The sequence below is a fragment of the Gossypium hirsutum genome, chromosome D11 (genome assembly GCF_007990345.1).
Source record: "Gossypium hirsutum isolate 1008001.06 chromosome D11, Gossypium_hirsutum_v2.1, whole genome shotgun sequence".
NCBI lineage: Eukaryota > Viridiplantae > Streptophyta > Magnoliopsida > Malvales > Malvaceae > Gossypium > Gossypium hirsutum.
Genome location: NC_053447.1, coordinates 68,869,126 through 68,889,341, shown reverse-complemented (window position 1 = coordinate 68,889,341; position 20,216 = coordinate 68,869,126). Strand labels below are relative to the sequence as shown.

Here is a 20,216-nt window from a genome sequence, read left to right as displayed (position 1 = left end):
ATTTATATTTAGGGCATTGATAATGCATATTTTTAAATATTTTCAATGAACCAAAATAATGTTTTAATTTATATCAGTATAGCCCCAGGGGCGAAATCAGAAAAATTTTTTAGGGGTTGAAATTAAATTAAATTTTTACGATAGAAAAAAAATGCTATTTCACCATTTTAATAGATTCTATCTTTATAATTTTTATATTTTTAAGAAGGACTAAAGTACAATTTTACTTTTACTAATTTAAAATTTTAAAAATTTTAAAGAGGTCATATGAAAAAATTTTTATTTTAAGGGGCTGGACCTCTGCCAGCCCCTAATTTTGCCACTATATAGGCCCTTAATTTGTAAAGACCTACATCTCTCTAATGTTTTCTTTTTCAAGGAGTAATATATTGCTAGATAAATTTCATAAAGATATTAGTGAAATATGAAGCAGTAAAGGTTTTTGACTTTTTTTTTTATTGAATCTTTGAACATAACAAAAAATATATATATTAATAATAGACATCGATAAATGAGTATGTATATTTTCTTACTTTTTTTACTATTAATGATTATACCTTCAATCTTTTCTATAGTTTAAAAGTAATTAAGAATATAAAATAATTAGAGGACAAAATACACAAGATAAAAGTACTAGGGAGATCACTCTATTATAGGGATAGGATTAAATTATTCCAAGTACTATAAGGGCTAGTTAATATATTATTATGGTTTTATAAAATATTAATTATCACATTAATCAGTACTAATTAGGCATTGTAAGAGTTATTTAAATGCTAAAAGACTTGCTTGTTTAATTATTAATTATTGTTTATTTAATGATTGTTTAAATCTGGCCAAACTCTAAATATAAACTTAAAATTTTACCTAGAACCCACCCATTTTTGTAAAAGATTAACTCCTGACTATTTTAGATCCGCCTATATATTTTTTATTTTTTAAAATATTTATATTATCTTGTTTTAATATTTAATAATTTTATACATTTTTTATTTATTGAAATTTTTTATAGTTATCTTAACATTATTTTAATGTTTACATTAGAATAGTATTGTATATTTAGTATACGTTTATTTTTTTAATGTGTTCTAAATTAAAAAATATAAAGTATTATAAACTTAAAAATGGACCGAGTTAAGCCAGATTCAAGTCCAAGCCCGACCTACATTTTAGATAGACTTCAATTTTTTGTCCAAGTCTATTTTTGGACCTAATATTTTTATCCAAACTCTACCAAATTTCAGTCGGACCTTTGAATTTGAGAAAGTAGCCCGAATAATGAATAGTTCTAATTTAATGTTATAATAAAATTAAAAGTTAATATATAATAGTCTCAAGAATCCATTAATATATTAATCATTGGAACCATTGATTACTTTGAGCGAATTTCCATACCGATGTTCCTTCAAGTAAGTTACAATTATGCCATGGTTGAAGATCATCAAAGACCGCGTTGTTCTATCTGCACCAGCAATGGGTGACAGAGATATCATATTCAAATTAATGAATGGAAGATTATTTTAATTGATAATATAATAATGTTAATTTTTTACAATTATGTTATATGTTATTTATATTATGTGGAGTAAAAGTTTTAAAATTTATTGAAATTTGTTAACAAAATTCAATTAATTAAAAGAGCAAGTGTTAAAAAATAAATGTATAAAAATAAAATGAAGAGTTGGAATAATATCATTTGTACTTCAAGCTATAAAATTTAAATGGTACTCTTATTAGAAGGAATTAAACCTATTTAAGTACTATTAAGTATTTATGTTTAATCTTCCAAATATATAAAAAATAATTTTGACAGATTAAATTTAACACATGCTTTTAACTCAACTGAAATTATGATCTAATCCTCGTTAAAGGATTTTCACATTATTAATATCTGTTTCGACAGAATATCTATCTAAATTTCTCCACATTTCTATATAAAGAAAATAAAATTATATAAAGAAAATAAAATTTTGGTAAATAAACAAAATGAAACCAATCAAAATGTACACATTTCCAGAATGATTAAAATTGTAAATGGTATTAAAAAAAAAACTATGTTATCAACATTTGGGATAGGTATAGAATACAAGTTTGAATAAAATTTTTAAAATTTTTTAGTATATAAAAGGGATTATATCTCATACACATATTACAAATAAGTCTTATTGGAACCCACCATTGTTTGAAAAGTCAAATGGGGTGGGCACCGAAAGTAGAAAGTAATATTGGTTGGCAAGTTGGGTTAAAAGTTGGCATGGGATAACTGCAATTTTGGTCCCTAATTGTATAGGGACATTGCAAGTTGATCCTTGAACCTCAACTATAAATAGGCCTAACCATTGCTTACTTTCTTCATCCCACACTTGCCATTCTCTACTTAAGGCAATTGTTCTCTCTCCCTATTTGTAAACTTTCACTTGTATTTTTGGAGTGAAATATATTTGGTAGTGCCCGAGGACGTAGGCAAAATTTGCTGAACCTCGTTAAAATTCTAGTGTTCTTTTTTTTTTGTTCTGCATATTTTGCAAGTGTCATTGTAGCGATTTATTGTGCTATTAAATTACGATAGAGGGATATTCTGGCTAGGAAAGATCTGGTATGTAAGCGATCCTCGTGATCCACCTCTCTTTCCTGGGAATTGAACTTAGTGTGATTTTTCAGTACAATAATTTTACTCTTTCACACACTTCCGCGCAACAATTGGTATCAGAGCCAGGTTCGTACTTGGGGAATACGACCGTTTACGGTACTATTCACGTATACAGCACTATTTACGTATACGATACTATTCACGTATATGGTACTATTTACGTATACGGTACTATTCACGTATATGGTACTGTTCACGTATACGGTACTGTTCACGTATACAGTAGTTGGGATTGAGGAGAAAAATGGCAGCAGCATTGTCATCAGCAAGGACTACTGTGACAAATGCAAAATTTGAAGTAGAGAAATTTGACGGTACCAATAATTTTGGTATGTGGCAATGTGAGATCCTGGATGTCTTATGTCAGCAAGAGCTAGATATAGCCCTTGAAGAAAAACCTGACAAGATGGATGACAAGGAGTGGGCTAAGATCAATAGACAGGCGTGTGGTACAATCCGCCTATGTTTGGCCAAAGAGCAGAAGTACTCTGTCATGAGGGAGACATCAGCGAAGAAGTTATGGGATACACTGGAAGAAAAGTTTCTAACGAAAAGTCTTGAAAATAGGCTTTATATGAAAAAGAAACTTTATCGATTCACGTATGCACCCGGTATGTCGATGAATGACCATGTGAACTCATTCAATAAAATTTTAGCAGACTTGCTAAATTTGGATGAGAAATTTGAAGATGAAGACAAGGCATTATTGTTGTTGAATTCCCTTCCTGATGAATATGATCATCTTACCACCATATTGCTTCATGGGAAGGACAAGATCACATTTGATGCAGTCTGTAGTGCGTTGTATAGATCTGAGACTCGAAAGAAAGATAAAAGAGATCACAGAGATACAACCGCAGAAGTCTTAACAGTAAGAGGCCGTTCACACAGTAGCAAATCTGGTAGAAGGGGAAAGTCCAAAGGGAGACCCGCCAAAGATGAATGTGCCTTTTGCCGTGAAAAAGGGCATTGGAAAAAGAATTGTCCTAAGCTACAAAAGGGCAAGGCTATTTCTAATGCATGTGTAGCGGAGCATGATGATGAGTCAGACTTTAGCTTGGTTGGCATGGCAATGGCATGTCAAACGGATGAGTGGATTTTGGATTCAGGATGTACTTACCATATGTGTCCTAATAAGGACTGGTTTTCTAGTCTTAAAGAGCTAGAAGGTGGAATTGTTCTTATGGGCAATGATAGTGCTTGTAAGACAATGGGAGTGGGTACAGTCCAATTGAAGAATCACGACGGCTCAATCCAAGTCTTGACAGATGTTCGCTACGTACCTAGCCTGAAGAAAAATCTCATCTCATTAGGTGCCCTAGAATCTAAAGGGCTCACAATCACTTTGAGAGATGGATTACTAAAAGTAGTAGCTGGGCAACTGACGGTGATGAAAGGCACAAGAAGAAATAACTTGTATTTTTTAAATGGAAGTACAGTTATTGGATCAACATCAACAGTTTCTACAAAAGATGTAGATTCAGAGGCTACCAGATTATGGCATATGCGATTGGGACATGCTGGTGAAAAAGCTTTGCAGACATTGGTGAAGCAAGGCTTATTGAAAGGTGCAAATTCTTGCAAAATGGAATTCTGTGAACATTGTGTTCTGGGCAAGCAGAAGAGGGTAAAATTTGGTTCAGCAATTCACAATACGAAAGGAATTCTAGACTACGTTCACAGTGATGTGTGGGGACCTACCAAAGTAGCTTCTTTGGGAGGTATGTACTATTTTGTTACTTTTGTTGATGATTATTCAAGAAAAGTATGGGTGTATCTAATGAAAAGAAAAAGTGAAGTTTTGGATGCATTTCTGAAATGGAAGAAGATGGTGGAGACTCAGACTGGTCGAAAGGTCAAACGACTTCGATCAGATAATGGTACTGAGTACAAAAACGATCCATTTCTACAAGTATGCCAAGATGACGGCATTGTGCGACACTTCACTGTTCGGGATACACCACAGCAAAATGGGGTGGCAGAACGAATGAATCGAACTATACTGGAGAAACTTCGATGTATGTTGTCCAATGCTGGATTGGGCAAAGAATTTCGGGTTGAGGCAGTTACATATGCGTGCCATCTAATTAACCGTTTGCCATCAGCTGCATTAAATAGAAAAATTCCTATGGAGATGTGGACTGGTAAATCTGCTACTGATTATGATTCTTTGCATGTATTTGGTTCCACTGCATATTATCATGTAAAAAAATCTAAGTTAGACCCAAGAGCAAAGAAAGCATTATTCTTGGGTATAACTGATGGAGTAAAAGGATATCGTCTCTGGTGTCCTGATACAAGGAAGATTGTTTTCAGTAGAGATGTGACTTTTGATGAATCAACCATGTTGAAGTACAAGGATTCACAAAAGGATGACAAAACCAGTAGTACTTTGCAGCAGGTGGAGCTTGAAAAGGTTAACGATGATCCAGCTAATATTGAAGGGACAAATGATGAAGAGGTTCCTACCCAAGAACCTCTACAGCAACAAGATTCAATTGCATATAGAAGGCCAAGAAGAGAGATTCGTAAGCCTGCTCGCTTTGATGATATAGTGGCCTATGCACTTCCAATTACAGATGATGATGTTCCTTCTACTTACACAGAAGTAATAAGTAACCCTGATGGTGTAAAGTGGAAGCAAGCAATGAATGAAGAAATGCAGTCTCTTCATAAAAATAAGACCTGGGAGTTGGTGACACTACCCAAGGGAAAGAAGGTAATTGGATGCAAATGGGTATATGCAAAGAAGGAAGGATTTCCTGATAAAAATGAAATTCGATACAAGGCTAGATTAGTAGCAAAGGGTTACGCTCAGAAAGAAGGAATAGACTACAATGAAGTGTTTTCTCCAGTTGTGAAGCATTCGTCTATTCGGATTTTGCTAGCCTTAGTTGCGCAATATGATCTTGAACTAGTTCAGCTTGATGTGAAGACCGCGTTTTTACACGGTGATTTGGAAGAGGAAATCTATATGACTCAGCCAGATGGATTCAAGGTTGCTGGAAAAGAAAATTGGGTTTGCAAACTGACAAAGTCGCTTTATGGATTGAAGCAATCTTCGAGGCAGTGGTACAAGCGATTTGATCAGTTCATGAAAGGGCAAAGGTACACAAGAAGTAAATTTGATCATTGCGTGTATTTTCAGAAGCTACAAGAAGGAACTTTCATATACTTGCTCTTATATGTTGATGATATGCTAATAGCATCTAAGAGCAAAGTTGAGATTGAAAGATTGAAGACTCAACTCAATCTCGAGTTTGAGATGAAAGATCTAGGAGAAGCTAAAAAGATTCTCGGCATGGAAATATGGAGAGATAGAGCTCATGATAGAGTTAGCTTGTCTCAGAAGTAGTATTTAAAAAAGGTACTACAGCAGTTTGGCATGAACGAGCAGACAAAACCTGTAAGTACCCCGTTGGCTTCTCATTTCAAGCTTTCTGCACAACTATCTCCTTCGACGAATACGGAACGAGAATACATGTTGCAAGTTCCGTATTCTAATGCAGTAGGTAGCTTGATGTATGCAATGGTGTGTACAAGACCCGACATTTCACAGGCAGTTAGTATAGTGAGCAGGTATATGCATAATCCTGGAAAAGGACATTGGCAAGCTGTGAAATGGATTCTACCGTATATTCAGAAGACCGTGTATGTTGGATTACTGTTCAAGCAGGATAATACACTTGGTAAAGGTATTATTGGGTACGTTGATTCTGATTATGCCGGTGATTTGGACAAGCGAAGATCAACCACCGGTTATGTGTTTACACTTGCTGGAGGACCAATAAGTTGGAAGTCTACACTACAGTCTACAGTTGCATTGTCAACCACAGAAGCCGAGTACATGGCTGTAACAGAGGCTGTAAAGGAGGCTATTTGGTTACAAGGTATGGCTAAAACCTTGGGGTTGGTTCAGGAGCATATTAACGTGTATTGTGATAGTCAAAGTGCTATTCATTTAGCAAAGAATCAAGTCTATCATGCACGTACAAAACATATCAACGTACGATTCCATTTTGTGCGGGAAATTATTGAAGAGGGGAAAATTTGTCTTCAGAAGATCAAGACTGCAGATAATCCCGCAGATATGATGACCAAGGTGGTAACAGCAACCAAGTTCGAACATTGTTTGAACTTGATTAATAACCTGCAAGTTTAATAGTTGAAGAAGGCACTATCAAGTATTGTTGTCAAAAGCAGAAAGAATTGTGTGAAGATAAGATTATCGTAATCAAATCTTCAAGGTGGAGATTATTGGAACCCACCATTGTTTGAAAAGTCAAATGGGGTGGGCACCGAAAGTAGAAAGTAATATTGGTTGGCAAGTTGGGTTAAAAGTTGGCATGGGATAATTGCAATTTTGGTCCCTAATTATATAGGGACATTGCAAGTTGATCCTTGAACCTCAACTATAAATAGGCCTAACCATTGCTTACTTTCTTCATCCCACACTTGCCATTCTCTACTTAAGGCAATTGTTCTCTCTCCCTATTTGTAAGCTTTCACTTGTATTTTTGGAGTGAAATATATTTGGTAGTGCCCGATGACGTAGGCAAAATTTGCTGAACTTCGTTAAAATTCTAGTGTTCTTTTTTTTTGTTCTGCATATTTTGCAAGTGTCATTGTAGTGATTTATTGTGCTATTAAATTACGATAGAGGGATATTCTGGCTAGGAAAGATCTGGTATGTAAGCGATCCTCGTGATCCACCTCTCTTTCCTGGGAATTGAACTTAGTGTGATTTTTCAGTACAATAATTTTACTCTTTCACACACTTCCGCGCAACAAGTCTTGAGTGCTTACTACAAATGAACTAAAAGATGTAAATAAGGTATATATGTAAAAAATAATTAATCGGACAAGGTTGGTTAAGTGGTTTACCAAAGTTAATGCTTCTTCTCCGATTGGCCTATTATGAAATTGAAATTTTTTTACATCCGTCTTGGTTGTGGCCCTTCACCCTCTGATTCCTCCTAGATATTACGTTTTCGTTTTACGTGAGAAGTGCTACCTAGTGATTCATTGTTGTGAGCAGAGTGTTGGAGGATGTGTTCAAAATTTGGAGAAGATTGAGCGCTATGACACTGCAACTCTTTGTTTTCTTCCAAATCTTTCTCATACACTATTATAACACCGCACTTCTTCGCCTTAAAACTATAGTTACCTGGAAAAGATATCTGAAGCTCATCGCATTCTTGATCCGAGCAATCTGCTGTTAGTAAATTCTTGGGTTCACATTTATCCTCCAAGGAAGATGGATATAGTTCATCACGAGACCAATAATTAAGAAAAAGGTGGTCCTTCTTTATGGGTTGGACATATTCCTGATCTAAATAAATTATACTCGAATGGACCGTTCGAGAATTTTTACAGCCAGATTGTCCTGCAATTTTACTATGGATATTAGCTTTACAGCCAAAAATCTTATCACCAGAAGCACTATCATTGACAAAAATGCAGCACACAGCGACTCCAATCCATTGACTGTCATTCTGAATATTGAGAGGCAGAGGTATTTCAATTAAAGGGCCACCTCTCTGTTGCCTGAACCATTCTGGGATTTCATTTCCAGGTAAAATAACAAAAAACCTTTTCTTGATTTTGCAAATGCCTGCAGAGTAAAACACCAGTAGTTCAGTAATGAAAATCATAAAATTTCAAGTATGAGATTCTATAAGGTAAAAGAAAAGAGACAGATTAACTGACCTTAAGATGTTTTTTTAGCAATGTTAATGCATTGTTGTTCTCCGCCAAATTGTAGCAGTTAATGGCTGTAATGTAAGCAGAACCCGATAAATTGCATACTTTTGATGGACTTGCAACTACTTCAAGTGAAGAACAACCATCTATCCACACATCTTCTGTACTTGTTGGTAGCTCAGGTAACGATTTAAGCATCTTGCAATCTGACAATCTAATATAATTAAGCTTGGAAAGTTGAATAATAGATGCAGGTATGCTGATGAAATTGTTACCCTTAAGATCAAGGAATTTGAAAGAGGATAAACCAGAAATATCACTAGGAATATCTCCTTCACAAAGACTGCAGTCCCTTAGATTCAACTCTCTTAGTGAACTCAAACTTGACAATGAAGGTAACATCGGAGCCATGGAATTTGTGCTTCCTTTTCGGATTAACTTGAAAAGAGAAGGAAGATTTTGCTGTAAATTTGATGATCTTTTGCATCCATTGGAAGACAGAACTTTAAGATCTTTAAATTGAAAAATGAAGGATGGTGGTTCTGTTATGGCTGTTTCACTCAAGTCGAGATTTTCCAAAAACTTCGCTTGCTGCAAATTCTCCGATAAATTTTCAACTCTATAACAACCGGAAAGATCTAAAGTTTTTAGACGTTCCATTTTCCCATCAATCTCCGGAAACCTTACAAGACTTGAGCAACCCGAAAGAATTAATGTTTCAAAAGATTCCATTCCAATTTTGGTGGGAAGACTCTTAAGACTTTTGCAATCTCTTAAATTCAAAACTTTAAGGCTCTTAAGTACTGCGATTGATGGATGAACATCCACTAATTTGGTACAACCTTCCAATATTAGAACTTCAAGATTTGATGCCGTTGTGAAGTCTGGTGTCTTGATCAGGTTTTGGGACCCTTCAAGGTTCATCATTTTCAACTTACACAAGGGCTGTTGAAGATCACAATAAATTAGAAACAAATGAGAAAACATAATAATGCTTATTTTTGTTTTTTACCTTAATCAAAGTTTAATCATTTATATTAAAATAAGCTAAAATTCAATGATGAGATGAGTTAATTCTTACTCTATTTCCCTTCCATAGTTGTTGAATGTGACTATATGGTAAAAGAAGTGCGACAAGGTTGTCCGGTTGGAAGCTTGAAGGCAACGATCTTAAAGGGCATCCTTTCCAATCTAAAAGCCGTAGCTCATTAGAAAGAAATTTGAGATCATCACATTTTGATAGGCAAAACACTTTGAGCAATCTCAATTTTTTCATATTTGAGAAGGCATGGACACTTAAGTTGAGCATTTTGCTCGATTCCCTAATAACCATGTGTAAAACAAAAATGAGCTTTAGAATATACAAAAACATTCAATATCTAAAAGCTATGTTGCATCTACATTGTTTTTTTAAGTACCTGTATTCGATAATTATATCTAACGCATATCTGAATATAAGTATTAAGATATAATAATTTAAAAACTCTTTAAATACATAGAAAAACTTTTTCTTTTTTAAATTGAACATGCCCATATAAATAACATATTTATATCTAATAGTCACATCCACATAAAATTACCTAATCCTAAAAAAAATTGAATTAATATTTTGATTTATATTTGGTCCGCAAACAATGCATAATTCTATACAAGTTAACGAACCAAAAAATAGCACATAATTAAAAATGAAACATTTTCATTAAAAAAAAAACCTTTTGAAGACATGAGAAAAAACATTTTGCAGACATGTTATAATCTAATCCTCTTATATACAGTATTAGTGCATAAATAGATACCATTAATATTTCAAAAAGTCATACATGTTCTCTATTCATTATTTTGAAAGAGCAATACGTTGTTAGACAAATTTCATAATTAAACATTGACATGTTGAGCGTATAAGGTTTTTCTAGAGTTTCTAATTATATTTTAAAAAGAATAAAATAATTATTTACAGTACACATAGATATAAGTTTATGTATTTTTTCTTACGTTTTATTATCAATAATCATGCCTTCAATGATTTCTGTAGCCTAAAACAATCAAAAATAGAAAATAAGAAAACAAAATAAATGATACATAATGTAGGATAAAACTTTTAAAAATTTACATTTTTATTTAACATTATTATACTCAAAATATAATAAATAAAGCATTTTAAACAAAGTAAAATAGTTTCTAATTAGGGTGATGCAATGCAATGAAATTAAATATTTATTTTTACAAGTTCTTAATATTTGTAAACATCAATCATACCTTATCTCAAAAAGTACTAAATATTATCTTTGAAGGACTGATGTATCAATTAATTAGACTAAGCTTTGAATTTATATCATATATTGATTAGAATTTTATACTAAAAAAGAAATAGTATGTAGCTTTTGTTGAATGACGACTTACCGTGTTTTTTGTTAGGATATGATGGACGTCAATTTCTTCCCACAATCTACAACGCTTTTCAGGTTCATCAACACATTTTTCTCTAACAATTTTTCTTCCCATTTCTTGCAACAAGTCATGCATCTTCAAATATTTGTTGTGTTTATCGATTTTTACCAGAGATTTTTTAATGAGAACATCAATTCCAATATCTGGAAAAAAACTCACAACCATCCAATACTTTGATTACAAAATCTTTCTTCTCCCCATTGAAGAAGCATGCTATATCTAGAAATATATTCTTCTTCCTTTCTTCTAGTCCATCAAAGCTGATTCGAAGTTTATGTTGCGAGACTAAAAATCAGCAGTAACTCACTCGACAGGCATATAAGTAGGGTTCTATGAATTAGTGATATGGAGCGTTTTGGAGTATAACAGAATTTGGCCACGTCATTACGTTGTAACTTCTTTTATTTTGCATGTTTTGCATGATGGGAATAATCTGGAAAATTACGAAATCAAATCTTTCTCTGAATTCATTCATCTTCTTCTTCTCTCTACTCTTCTATTCTTCTTCAACAAATTATCTCGCAACAAAGGTATCAGAGCCTCTACGATCCCTTAAGATGGCTGGCGATGGAGTTTTTACAAGGCTACAGAAGGAAGTGGGCAGTTTGCAGCAGGAGATTTTCAAATTTCATGAGGAAATCGCTCGGGTGGAAACAAAACTGGAGCATCGGCTTAAGGACTTCAAAACGGAGTTGCAAGGAGATCTTCAAGCGTTGCTAGGTCAGTACTTTGGACCTCCTCCGGTAAGTTCATCGGCGAATGCTTCCGAGGATAAGGGCAAGGGGGTTTTGGGGGCTCCGCCTGGTTTCGTACCTAAGAACACGGAGTTACCTCAGATGCCAACAAATGGGGGCAGTGTACAGATGAAGGATTCTTCATTTGTGACCGGAGTTTCTGTGAATCATAGTCGATTAGAGTGTCCCAAGTTTGATGGAACCGATTCTCGGGGTTGGTGGACCAAGTTGGAGCAGTACTTCAAAGTAGAAGAGGTACTAGATGTTAGCAAAGTCCGTTTGGTAATGCTGAACTTGGAGGGTCAAGCGTTGGAGTGGCATCATTTCTATTCTCAACGAAATGGTGGTCTGCAGATGCTGTTGTGGTCGGCATATATAAGGAGTCTCCAGGATCGTTTTGGTTGTGGGTCTTTCGGGGATCCTATGAGAGAGTTTGTCAATTTGAAACAGCAAGGTACGGTCGAGCAGTTTCAAGACCTCTTTGTAGGGTTACTTAATCAATTGCATTTGCCTTAACAGTATGCTCTTAGTATATTTCTAGGGAATTTGAAAACTGAAATAGGCCATTATTTAGATCTATTCGCTCCATCGACGTTAATGGAAGCCTTTCAACTAGCTAAAAAAATTGAAATCTTAGTTTCCCATTCGGGGAAAGGGCCTTCGACATTGGGAGTTAATTCACCCAAAACTTTTAGCAGCTCTCCTGCTATATCGAGGCACTCTCTTTTTCCCACGAAATTAGGGGGTAGTGGTCAGACGGGTACCAAGATCTCATCCACAAATTCGGGGTCTAGGAATATCTCCCCAGCACTGATAACGGAAAAGAGACAGAAGGGCCTATGTTATTGGTGTGGGGCTAAATATCAGGCAGATCATAAGTGCATGAAATCGCAGCTTTATCAAGTCTTATTGGAACCTTATTCGGAGGGAGAGAGCGAGGAGTTCCAAGAATGTTCTGACAAGTTGGAAGAAAATGAGAATGATGGTGAGGGTCTAAAATCTCCTACCATTTCACTGAATACTCTTACAGGGTTGCAATGCCATAATACTATGAGGATGGCTGCTAAAGTGGGAACTCAGTGGGCTATTATTCTAGTTGATTCCGGAAGTACACACAATTTTATTGACTCAAATTGGTTCATAGGCTGTCTATACCAGTGGGACGACAAGAACAATTGAGAGTGTCTGTGGCAAATGGGAGTTGCTTGTTTACTCGGGGCTTGTGTAAAGAGGTTACCTGGGAAGTGCAGCATCATAAGTTTACCACTGATTTCATGGTGTTAGCTTTGAAAGGGTGCGATATGGTGTTGGGGGTGCAATGGCTACTGACTCTTGGGGATATCATGTGGAATTTTGGTTCCCTAACTATGAAGTTTAAGGTAGCAGGGGTATCTTGTATACTTCGAGGCATAGCTCCTGGTTCATTGGCGGTAGAGGACAGGGAATTTAAACTGAGATGTTTAGCAGCAATGGGGCAGTCAGTAAGTCCTTTTACAACAGTGTTGAGTTTACCCGAACAAGTGATACTCTTGACACTGGCAAACAAGGACCATGAAAACCACTTACAAGAACTGTTGAAGGAGTTTGATGACATCTTTCAGGTTCCAAAAGGGTTGCCACCTCACAGGTTGCACGACCACAAGATTCCATTAAGGGATGAGGGAGTGATAATTAAAATGTGGCCCTATAGGTATCCAGCGTTCCAAAAAAATGAAATGGAGAAGCTCATTCAAGAAATGTTGCAGGCAGGGATCATTCGTGATAGTACCAGCTCTTTTGCTTCTCCCATTGTCATGGTCAAAAAGAAGGATGGTAGTTGGAGACTGTGCGTGGACTATAGGCAATTGAACCAGCATACTGTCAAAGATAAGTTTCCTATTCCAGTGATCGAAGAGCTGTTGGATGAACTAGGGGAGGCTAAGGTATTTTCTAAACTGGATTTAAGGTCCGGTTATCATCAAATCCGTATATGGGAGCCTGATGTGCATAAAACTGCTTTCCGTACGCATGAAGGGCACTATGAATTTTTAGTGATGCCCTTTGGCCTCACTAATGCTCCATCAAGTTTCCAAGCTCTCATGAATTCCATCTTTAAATCGTTTTTGAAGAAGTTTGTGCTGGTATTCTTTGATGACATTCTTGTTTACTCAAAGTCTTGGTCGGATCACTACATCATTTGAGATCAGTTTTGTTGATTTTAAGGGAACAACAGTTATATGCAAAAAAGAACAAATGCTGTTTTGGGTCCTCCCAAATTCATTGCTTAGGCCACGTCCTGCAGGAAGGAACTGTTTCCATGGATACTTCTAAAATTGACTGCATACTCACTTGGGCTGTCCCACGATCAGTGAAGGAATTACGCAGCTTCCTTGGTCTCACTGGTTACTACAGGAGGTTTGTTAAGAATTATGGAACAATAGCTCGCCCCTTAACTGAGTTGTTAAAGAAAAATGGGTGGGAATGGTCCGATCGTGCCACCACAGCTTTTCAGACACTTAAACAAGCCATAAGTTCGGCTCCTGTATTGGCAATCCCAAATTTTGAGCTAGAATCCGTGGTCGACATAGACACTAGTGGGGTTGGCATTGGTGCAGTGCTACAGCAGCAAGGAAGACCGATTGCTTTCTTTAGCAAGGCTCTCGGGTTACACCACCAAGCCTTGTCTATCTATGAAAAGGAGATGATGGTAGTGCTGTTGGCGGTTCGGAAGTGGCACCCTTACTTGATTGGCCGACATTTTAAAATCAGAACAGACCACCAAAGTCTATGGTTTTTAACTGATCAAATGGCTGTTACCCCGTACCAACAGAGGTGGGTAGCGAAGATGTTGGGATATGATTTTGAAGTATCATACAGGAAAGGGATTAATAACAAGGTTGCGGATGCCCTTTCTCGACAACCACAGTTCGACCAATGTCAATATTTTCAGCTGTCCACTAGCTCGGTCATCTCGGGTCTTTTGAAGCAGATACAACAGTCATATGTGTTGGATGACAAACTACAGAGACTCATTCAGAAGTTTTTGCAGTTTCGAAATACAGACTCTAAGTATTCTTGGGATGGTCGGTTCTTATTTAGAAGAGGGAAAATCATGGTGGGTAAAGCTACTGAATTGCATAGGGAACTGTTTCTTCACTTTCATTCGAGTTCTTTTGGGGGACATTTGGGGTGCATGCTATTAGGAAGAGAATTTCGAGTCTACTATATTAAACCGAACAACACTATATATATATTTATACCACATCACATAAAATCATCTATACATGCCATATTTCAAAATATTAATTACAAAATACCCAAAAAGTTGATGATAGTGTGGATGATTTCTTGACTTCGTCCAAATTCTGAGCTGGCTGATGTCACTATAATCAAGGGAAAATAAAAACAAGTAAGCATATAGCTTAGTAAGTAAACATATGACAAATAAATAAATTTCCCACATGATTTCATAGCAACATAATTTTAATCACACATAAATTTCAAGGTTTGTTTAATTTCCAGCAAACTATCTTTCTGCGCCACAGACACTAATTTATTTTTATCTGGAGCTAAAGAACTCCAAATTAAATTCTGTAAATTTTCCCCAAAACTAGACTCATATACCTTTCCGTCATAAAATTTTCATAATTTTTAATTCAGCCAATTAATACAGTTTATTCTTTAAATATTCCCCTGTTTCACTGCCTGATGGTTCTGACCTCCCTTTACTGAAATTTACTTAACTCTCTGTACACAATTCAAACAATGGTCTAGTTTGTTTTTATTAAAAATAGACTCAATAAGGAATCCAAGAATATAAATTTAAGTCCATAATTATTTCTGTACAATTTTTGGTGATTTTCCAAAGTTGGAACAGAGGATTTCAAAATCAATCCAACCCTGTCTCAAATAAATTCAAATATCCCCAAATATACAACTCTTTTGCTTGATCTGTTTCTTTCTTATGAAAATAGACTCACTCAGCTTTAATTTCATATATTATTAAACCTCCAATTTATTTTCCACCATTTATGGTGATTTTTCAAAGTTTCCCAACTGCTGTTGTTTAAAACAGTGTTATATTTAATTTGCTCTTTTGTAGTTTTTGATACTTCCTCCCATCTTATACATGGGTTGATTAAGTATCAAACCCACTATTCCTCGCATAAACTTCTCCACCATATATAAATATTCACCTTTCTAATTTTCTCATTGAACACTCGGAATATCAACTGTTGTCGGTGGATTCAGCACTTAGCAACCACCAGTGATTTGGGGAATCAGCACTTAGCAACCCCTTTCACATTCAAAGATATGGTGGAATCAGCACTTAGCAACCACCAATGATTCGGGGAATCAGTACTTAGCAACCCCTTGGGGGAATCAGCACTTAGTAACCCCCTTCACATTTAAAATACGGTGGAATCAACACTTAGCAACCCCTTGGGGGAATCAGCACTTAGCAACCCCCTTTGTATTCAAAGTTACGGTGGAATCAGCACATAGCAACCACCAATGAGTCGGGAAATCAGCACTTAGCAACCCCTTTCACATTCAATGTACTTCGGCTTATTCCGAGTGTTCAACCGGAACCCATATTTTCAACACTTTACCACTTTCCCAACTTAACCACATTTTTAGAATTTTTATCAAATATTTATTCTATGTTCAAATAAATCTCAACATATATCAAATAATGTCAAAATATTGCATTAAATCACATGTTTACTTACCTCGGTGCAAAATATCAAAATTTTGCAATTTACTCCACTATCTTCTCTTTTCCTCATTTGAGGTAGTCTTCTCGTTTTTCTTGAACTATAATGGCAAATTTAACTCATTTAATGTTCACATTTATTAAAATGATCCACCACCCAACTTTTTGAAAATTACAATTTTGCCCCCAAACTTTTGCATAATTACACTTTTGTCCCTAAGCTCGGAAATTAAACTTCATCACTTATTCTTATGTTTTATGACATGCTGAACATTTTTCCCTTCTATGAAAACATCAAATTCTCACTCTAACACACACTTTTGAACATTAGGTATTTTTACCGATTATGTTAATTTACCCGTTTTCGTTTAAAATCGCTTAGCAAAAGTTGTTTAACATAATTTCTAGCTTCATATTCCACCATAAAACAGCAAAATAAACACTTTTCACCTTTGTGTATTTTTCCAAATATAAACCCTAACATGAATTATTGATAAAATAAGCTAAACCGAGCTACGAGGATTTCAAAAATGCGAAGAACATTAAAAACGGGACTAGGATGCACTTACTATGAGCTTGAGAAAGCAAAGAAACCCTACCTATAGTGTCTTCCAAAATTTGGCAGCAACTATGGAGAAGATGACACCATTTCTCCATCTTTTTCCCATTTTATTTCTTTTTATTACTAAATGACTAAAATGCCATTACTTAAAAAAATCTATTTCACTAATTCTATGCCCATTTTTGTCCATCAATTAACTAATGGTCTAATTTCGACATAAGAACCTCCAATCTAGAATTTCATAACAATTTGATACTTCTAACATGTAGAACTCAACTTTTGCACTTTTTACAATTTAGTTCTTTTGACTAAATTGAGTGCCCAAACGTCGAAATTTTTGAACGAAATTTTTACGAAATTTTTTCGTAAAATTGTAGACCATAAAAATATAATAATAATCATATTTTCCCTTGTCAGATTTGTGGGCATATACACATCATCAACTCGGCAACATCGAAGCAAATGTTCGTCTCTTGTTGTTACAATGATTCTACTCCCTAATCCGAACCAATCATGCCTTCCAACCAAGCATTTTAGGTGTTGCATGTTATCAACATTATCAAGAACAACAAGAACCTTTTTATGAGATAACCTATGGCTAATTATGGTACTCCCTTCATGGACATCGAAAAAGTTGAAGCATTCACCATGAAAGATCTGTGAAAGAAGTTGTTTCTGTAAAGAAAGTAGTCCGTATTTGTCTGAAACTTCTCGAATATCAGCAAGAAAGCTTTTACCTTCAAAATGAGGTGACATTTGATCATAAGCAACTCTTGCGAGTGTTGTTTTACCGATGCCACCCATTCCACAAATCCCTATAATGCGGACATCATCTTCCCCAATGTTTATTTTCAAATATAAATCCTCCAAGGGTACAGTCATTCCAACCAAGTCACTATGAGTAATTGAATATGTCTGACATAGTTTTGCTGATATCTTCTTAACAATGTCTCTAATAAATTCTGATTCATGCCTACAAAGAAAGAAAATTTGATTTTTTGAATAAAATTTTGTTGATATCTTTCAGATGCACTTTCTTTTTCAATGAATCATGAAACATAATATAGTTTGGAAGCAAAGAACCAAGAATAAGAAAGAAAGATCTGTTGCGGAACCAGAATACAAAATTTGCTCTTTTATTGAAATATGACACTTCTCAATTAAACTAGAGAAGAGAAAAGAAAAGAAAGAATTACCTGTTATTTAAATGCCATCCCTTGATGTTTGCCACTTGAGTCAAAGCATTTCGCCACCTTTGGATCTTGTCTCTGTCTTCCTTGTATCTGTCTTCGTGTTTGGCAAAGGCCTCCTCAGCTTTCTCTTTCTGTTTTCTTATATCGGATGGATCCACATTGTAGAAAATTGGAAATACCTTATGTCCCATGTCGTTTTTTTGCTTAACAATCTCAACAAGCTCCTCCAAGCACCAACTTGAAAAGGCATAAGTTTCTGAAAAACGATTACCGAGCACCATGATTGCTGAATTGCTGTAAAGAGTTCTGGCGCGATCTCTTCGCCGACTCCAGCTTTGAATCATCCCTGAAAGTGACGATCCCACTCCTACTTAGAGCATCATAGAGATGATCGGTAAAGTTCTTGCGGGTATCTTCACCTCTAAAACTCAAGAAAACATCATATTTCTTTCTAGAAATGGACGAAGTTGTTGAAGGTAATGACAACATGAGGATGTATGAGAAGAGAAGAATATGTCAATCTGGTGTTCAAAATCAGAAAATAGATCGCCCAATACCCACAAAGAAACTAGAAAAAGTAAGTATATGAGCATAGGGGCGGAAATTAGGGGTCAAAGATAAGCTATGGATGTGTTCTTTCCAGGAAGGTGAGAGTTGGCAAAGTGGATGCTAGTTTAATTATAAGTAATAATTAAAAATGTTGGACGGTTTGTATTTTACGTATTTAATTATAAGATTATGACATTAATAATTAGAATATAATTTTAAAGCATGTGACTATCAGTTTGAATACACTCTGTACACTGTATTAGTATGTGATCATCAGTTTGAATACACTCTATACTGTCACCTTCAATTCTAAGAATGACATTTATGTATTATTTTCCTCAAACCCAAATTAATTCATAATCCATAATAATTAAACTTAAAAAAGTTTAAGTTTCATATCTAAAATTATTTAAATTTGAATTGATTTTAAGTATGGTATGAAAACTTAACTCAAGTTCAAATATAAAATAACTCAAATTGCTTAAAACCTGAATTGATTCAATGTAGATAGATTCAACTCACTCAATTGAGAGATCTATTTTTTATTACACCTTATATTGCTTGGGAAAAATAAAGGAGTTAGTGGGAATGAGTGATCAAGCCAATAACAACTTTGTATAATATGAGGAATTACAAATATATATTAGAGAATAGATTGTACGAAACTATAATATCACACCATCCTTATCCTTTTTCAATAAGAGAATTACAAATTAAATTTTTACCCTTGATTTTCAACTTTTTCATACAGATTTTTTTTTACTTAAACAATTTTTTTCATAATTTGATTCAAATGTGAAAGCATCCGAAAATTTTTAAGTTAATATAATGTTTAAAACTTCTCCTAACCCATCCCAACCATAAAAAAGGAAGATAAACGCTTTGCTCAAATAATTTTAAAAGATTAAATTGTACACATATCACATTTAATACATAAGTTGGTCTACGTTGTGGTAATCTTAAATAAAACTATTAACCATATAAAGATATATATATTTTAACCATCATATCTAATACTTGTATTATGAGTAAAGATAACTAAAAGGATTATTTTATGTGTAAAAAAAGAATTAATAGGACAAGGGTGGTTAAGTAGTTTACCACAGCTAAATGCTATTTTTTGAATCTATATTTTTTAAAAATATTTAATATATGTATTTAAAAATACTTACATATATCAAATAAATCAGATTGAATAAATTCCAAATATAAAATATCCATCAATTATATAAGATACTCGTCAATAAATTTCACAAAGAAAAGGATATTGCTTGTTCCACTTTATCATTGAAACGGTGTGCACCGGCCGGTACGACCAGAACCGATGCAGAACTGACCACCATGATTCTACCTGCTGAACAACTAGGTATTCAGGCATAGTGCTGGAGAGGTGTCAGTTGAGTCAACTTTTGCATTGTTGGCTGTCATGTTTATTCTGATAGCTGCGTTGGGAATCCCCTACAGGTTTTTGGGATTTATAGTAGATTAGATGAGTAATAGAAGAAGCTATTAATATTATTTTGCAGATTGGATCAGTATGTCATTGCTAAGTTTGCTGAAAGTTTTGAATTGGTAGCAAGAACCCTGGCAGAGAATGCTGGACTGAATCCAATGGATATCATTTCTAAGTTGTATGAAAAGCATGCATCTGGAAATGCACTGTGTTGCGTGTAGATCAGGT

The 20,216-nt window shown here is 34.9% G+C and overlaps 1 protein-coding gene and 1 pseudogene across 1 annotated transcript; both read right to left on the bottom strand.

The window, feature by feature from the left end:
• Positions 1-7,626: 7,626 nt before the first annotated feature.
• Positions 7,627-9,588, bottom strand: LOC121223294 (disease resistance-like protein DSC1). Its single transcript, XM_041104452.1, has 3 exons — positions 9,435-9,588; positions 8,356-9,298; positions 7,627-8,264 (listed from the first exon to the last, which is right to left on the bottom strand). Exons 2-3 carry the CDS (start codon positions 9,278-9,280, stop codon positions 7,627-7,629), a joined length of 1,563 nt encoding a protein of 520 aa, XP_040960386.1. The 5' UTR covers positions 9,281-9,298; positions 9,435-9,588.
• Positions 9,589-17,159: 7,571 nt separating this feature from the next.
• Positions 17,160-18,601, bottom strand: LOC121223496 (disease resistance protein RPV1-like; annotated as a pseudogene).
• Positions 18,602-20,216: the final 1,615 nt, after the last annotated feature.

Coding starts and splice junctions, on each gene's coding strand:
- LOC121223294 (XM_041104452.1), bottom strand. CDS start 9,280: ATGATGAACCTTGAAGGGTCCCAAAACCTGATCAAGACACCAGACTTC. Junction 8,265..8,355: donor AAAAAAACATCTTAAGGTCA/GTTAATCTGTCT, acceptor TTTACTCTGCAG/GCATTTGCAAAATCAAGAAA.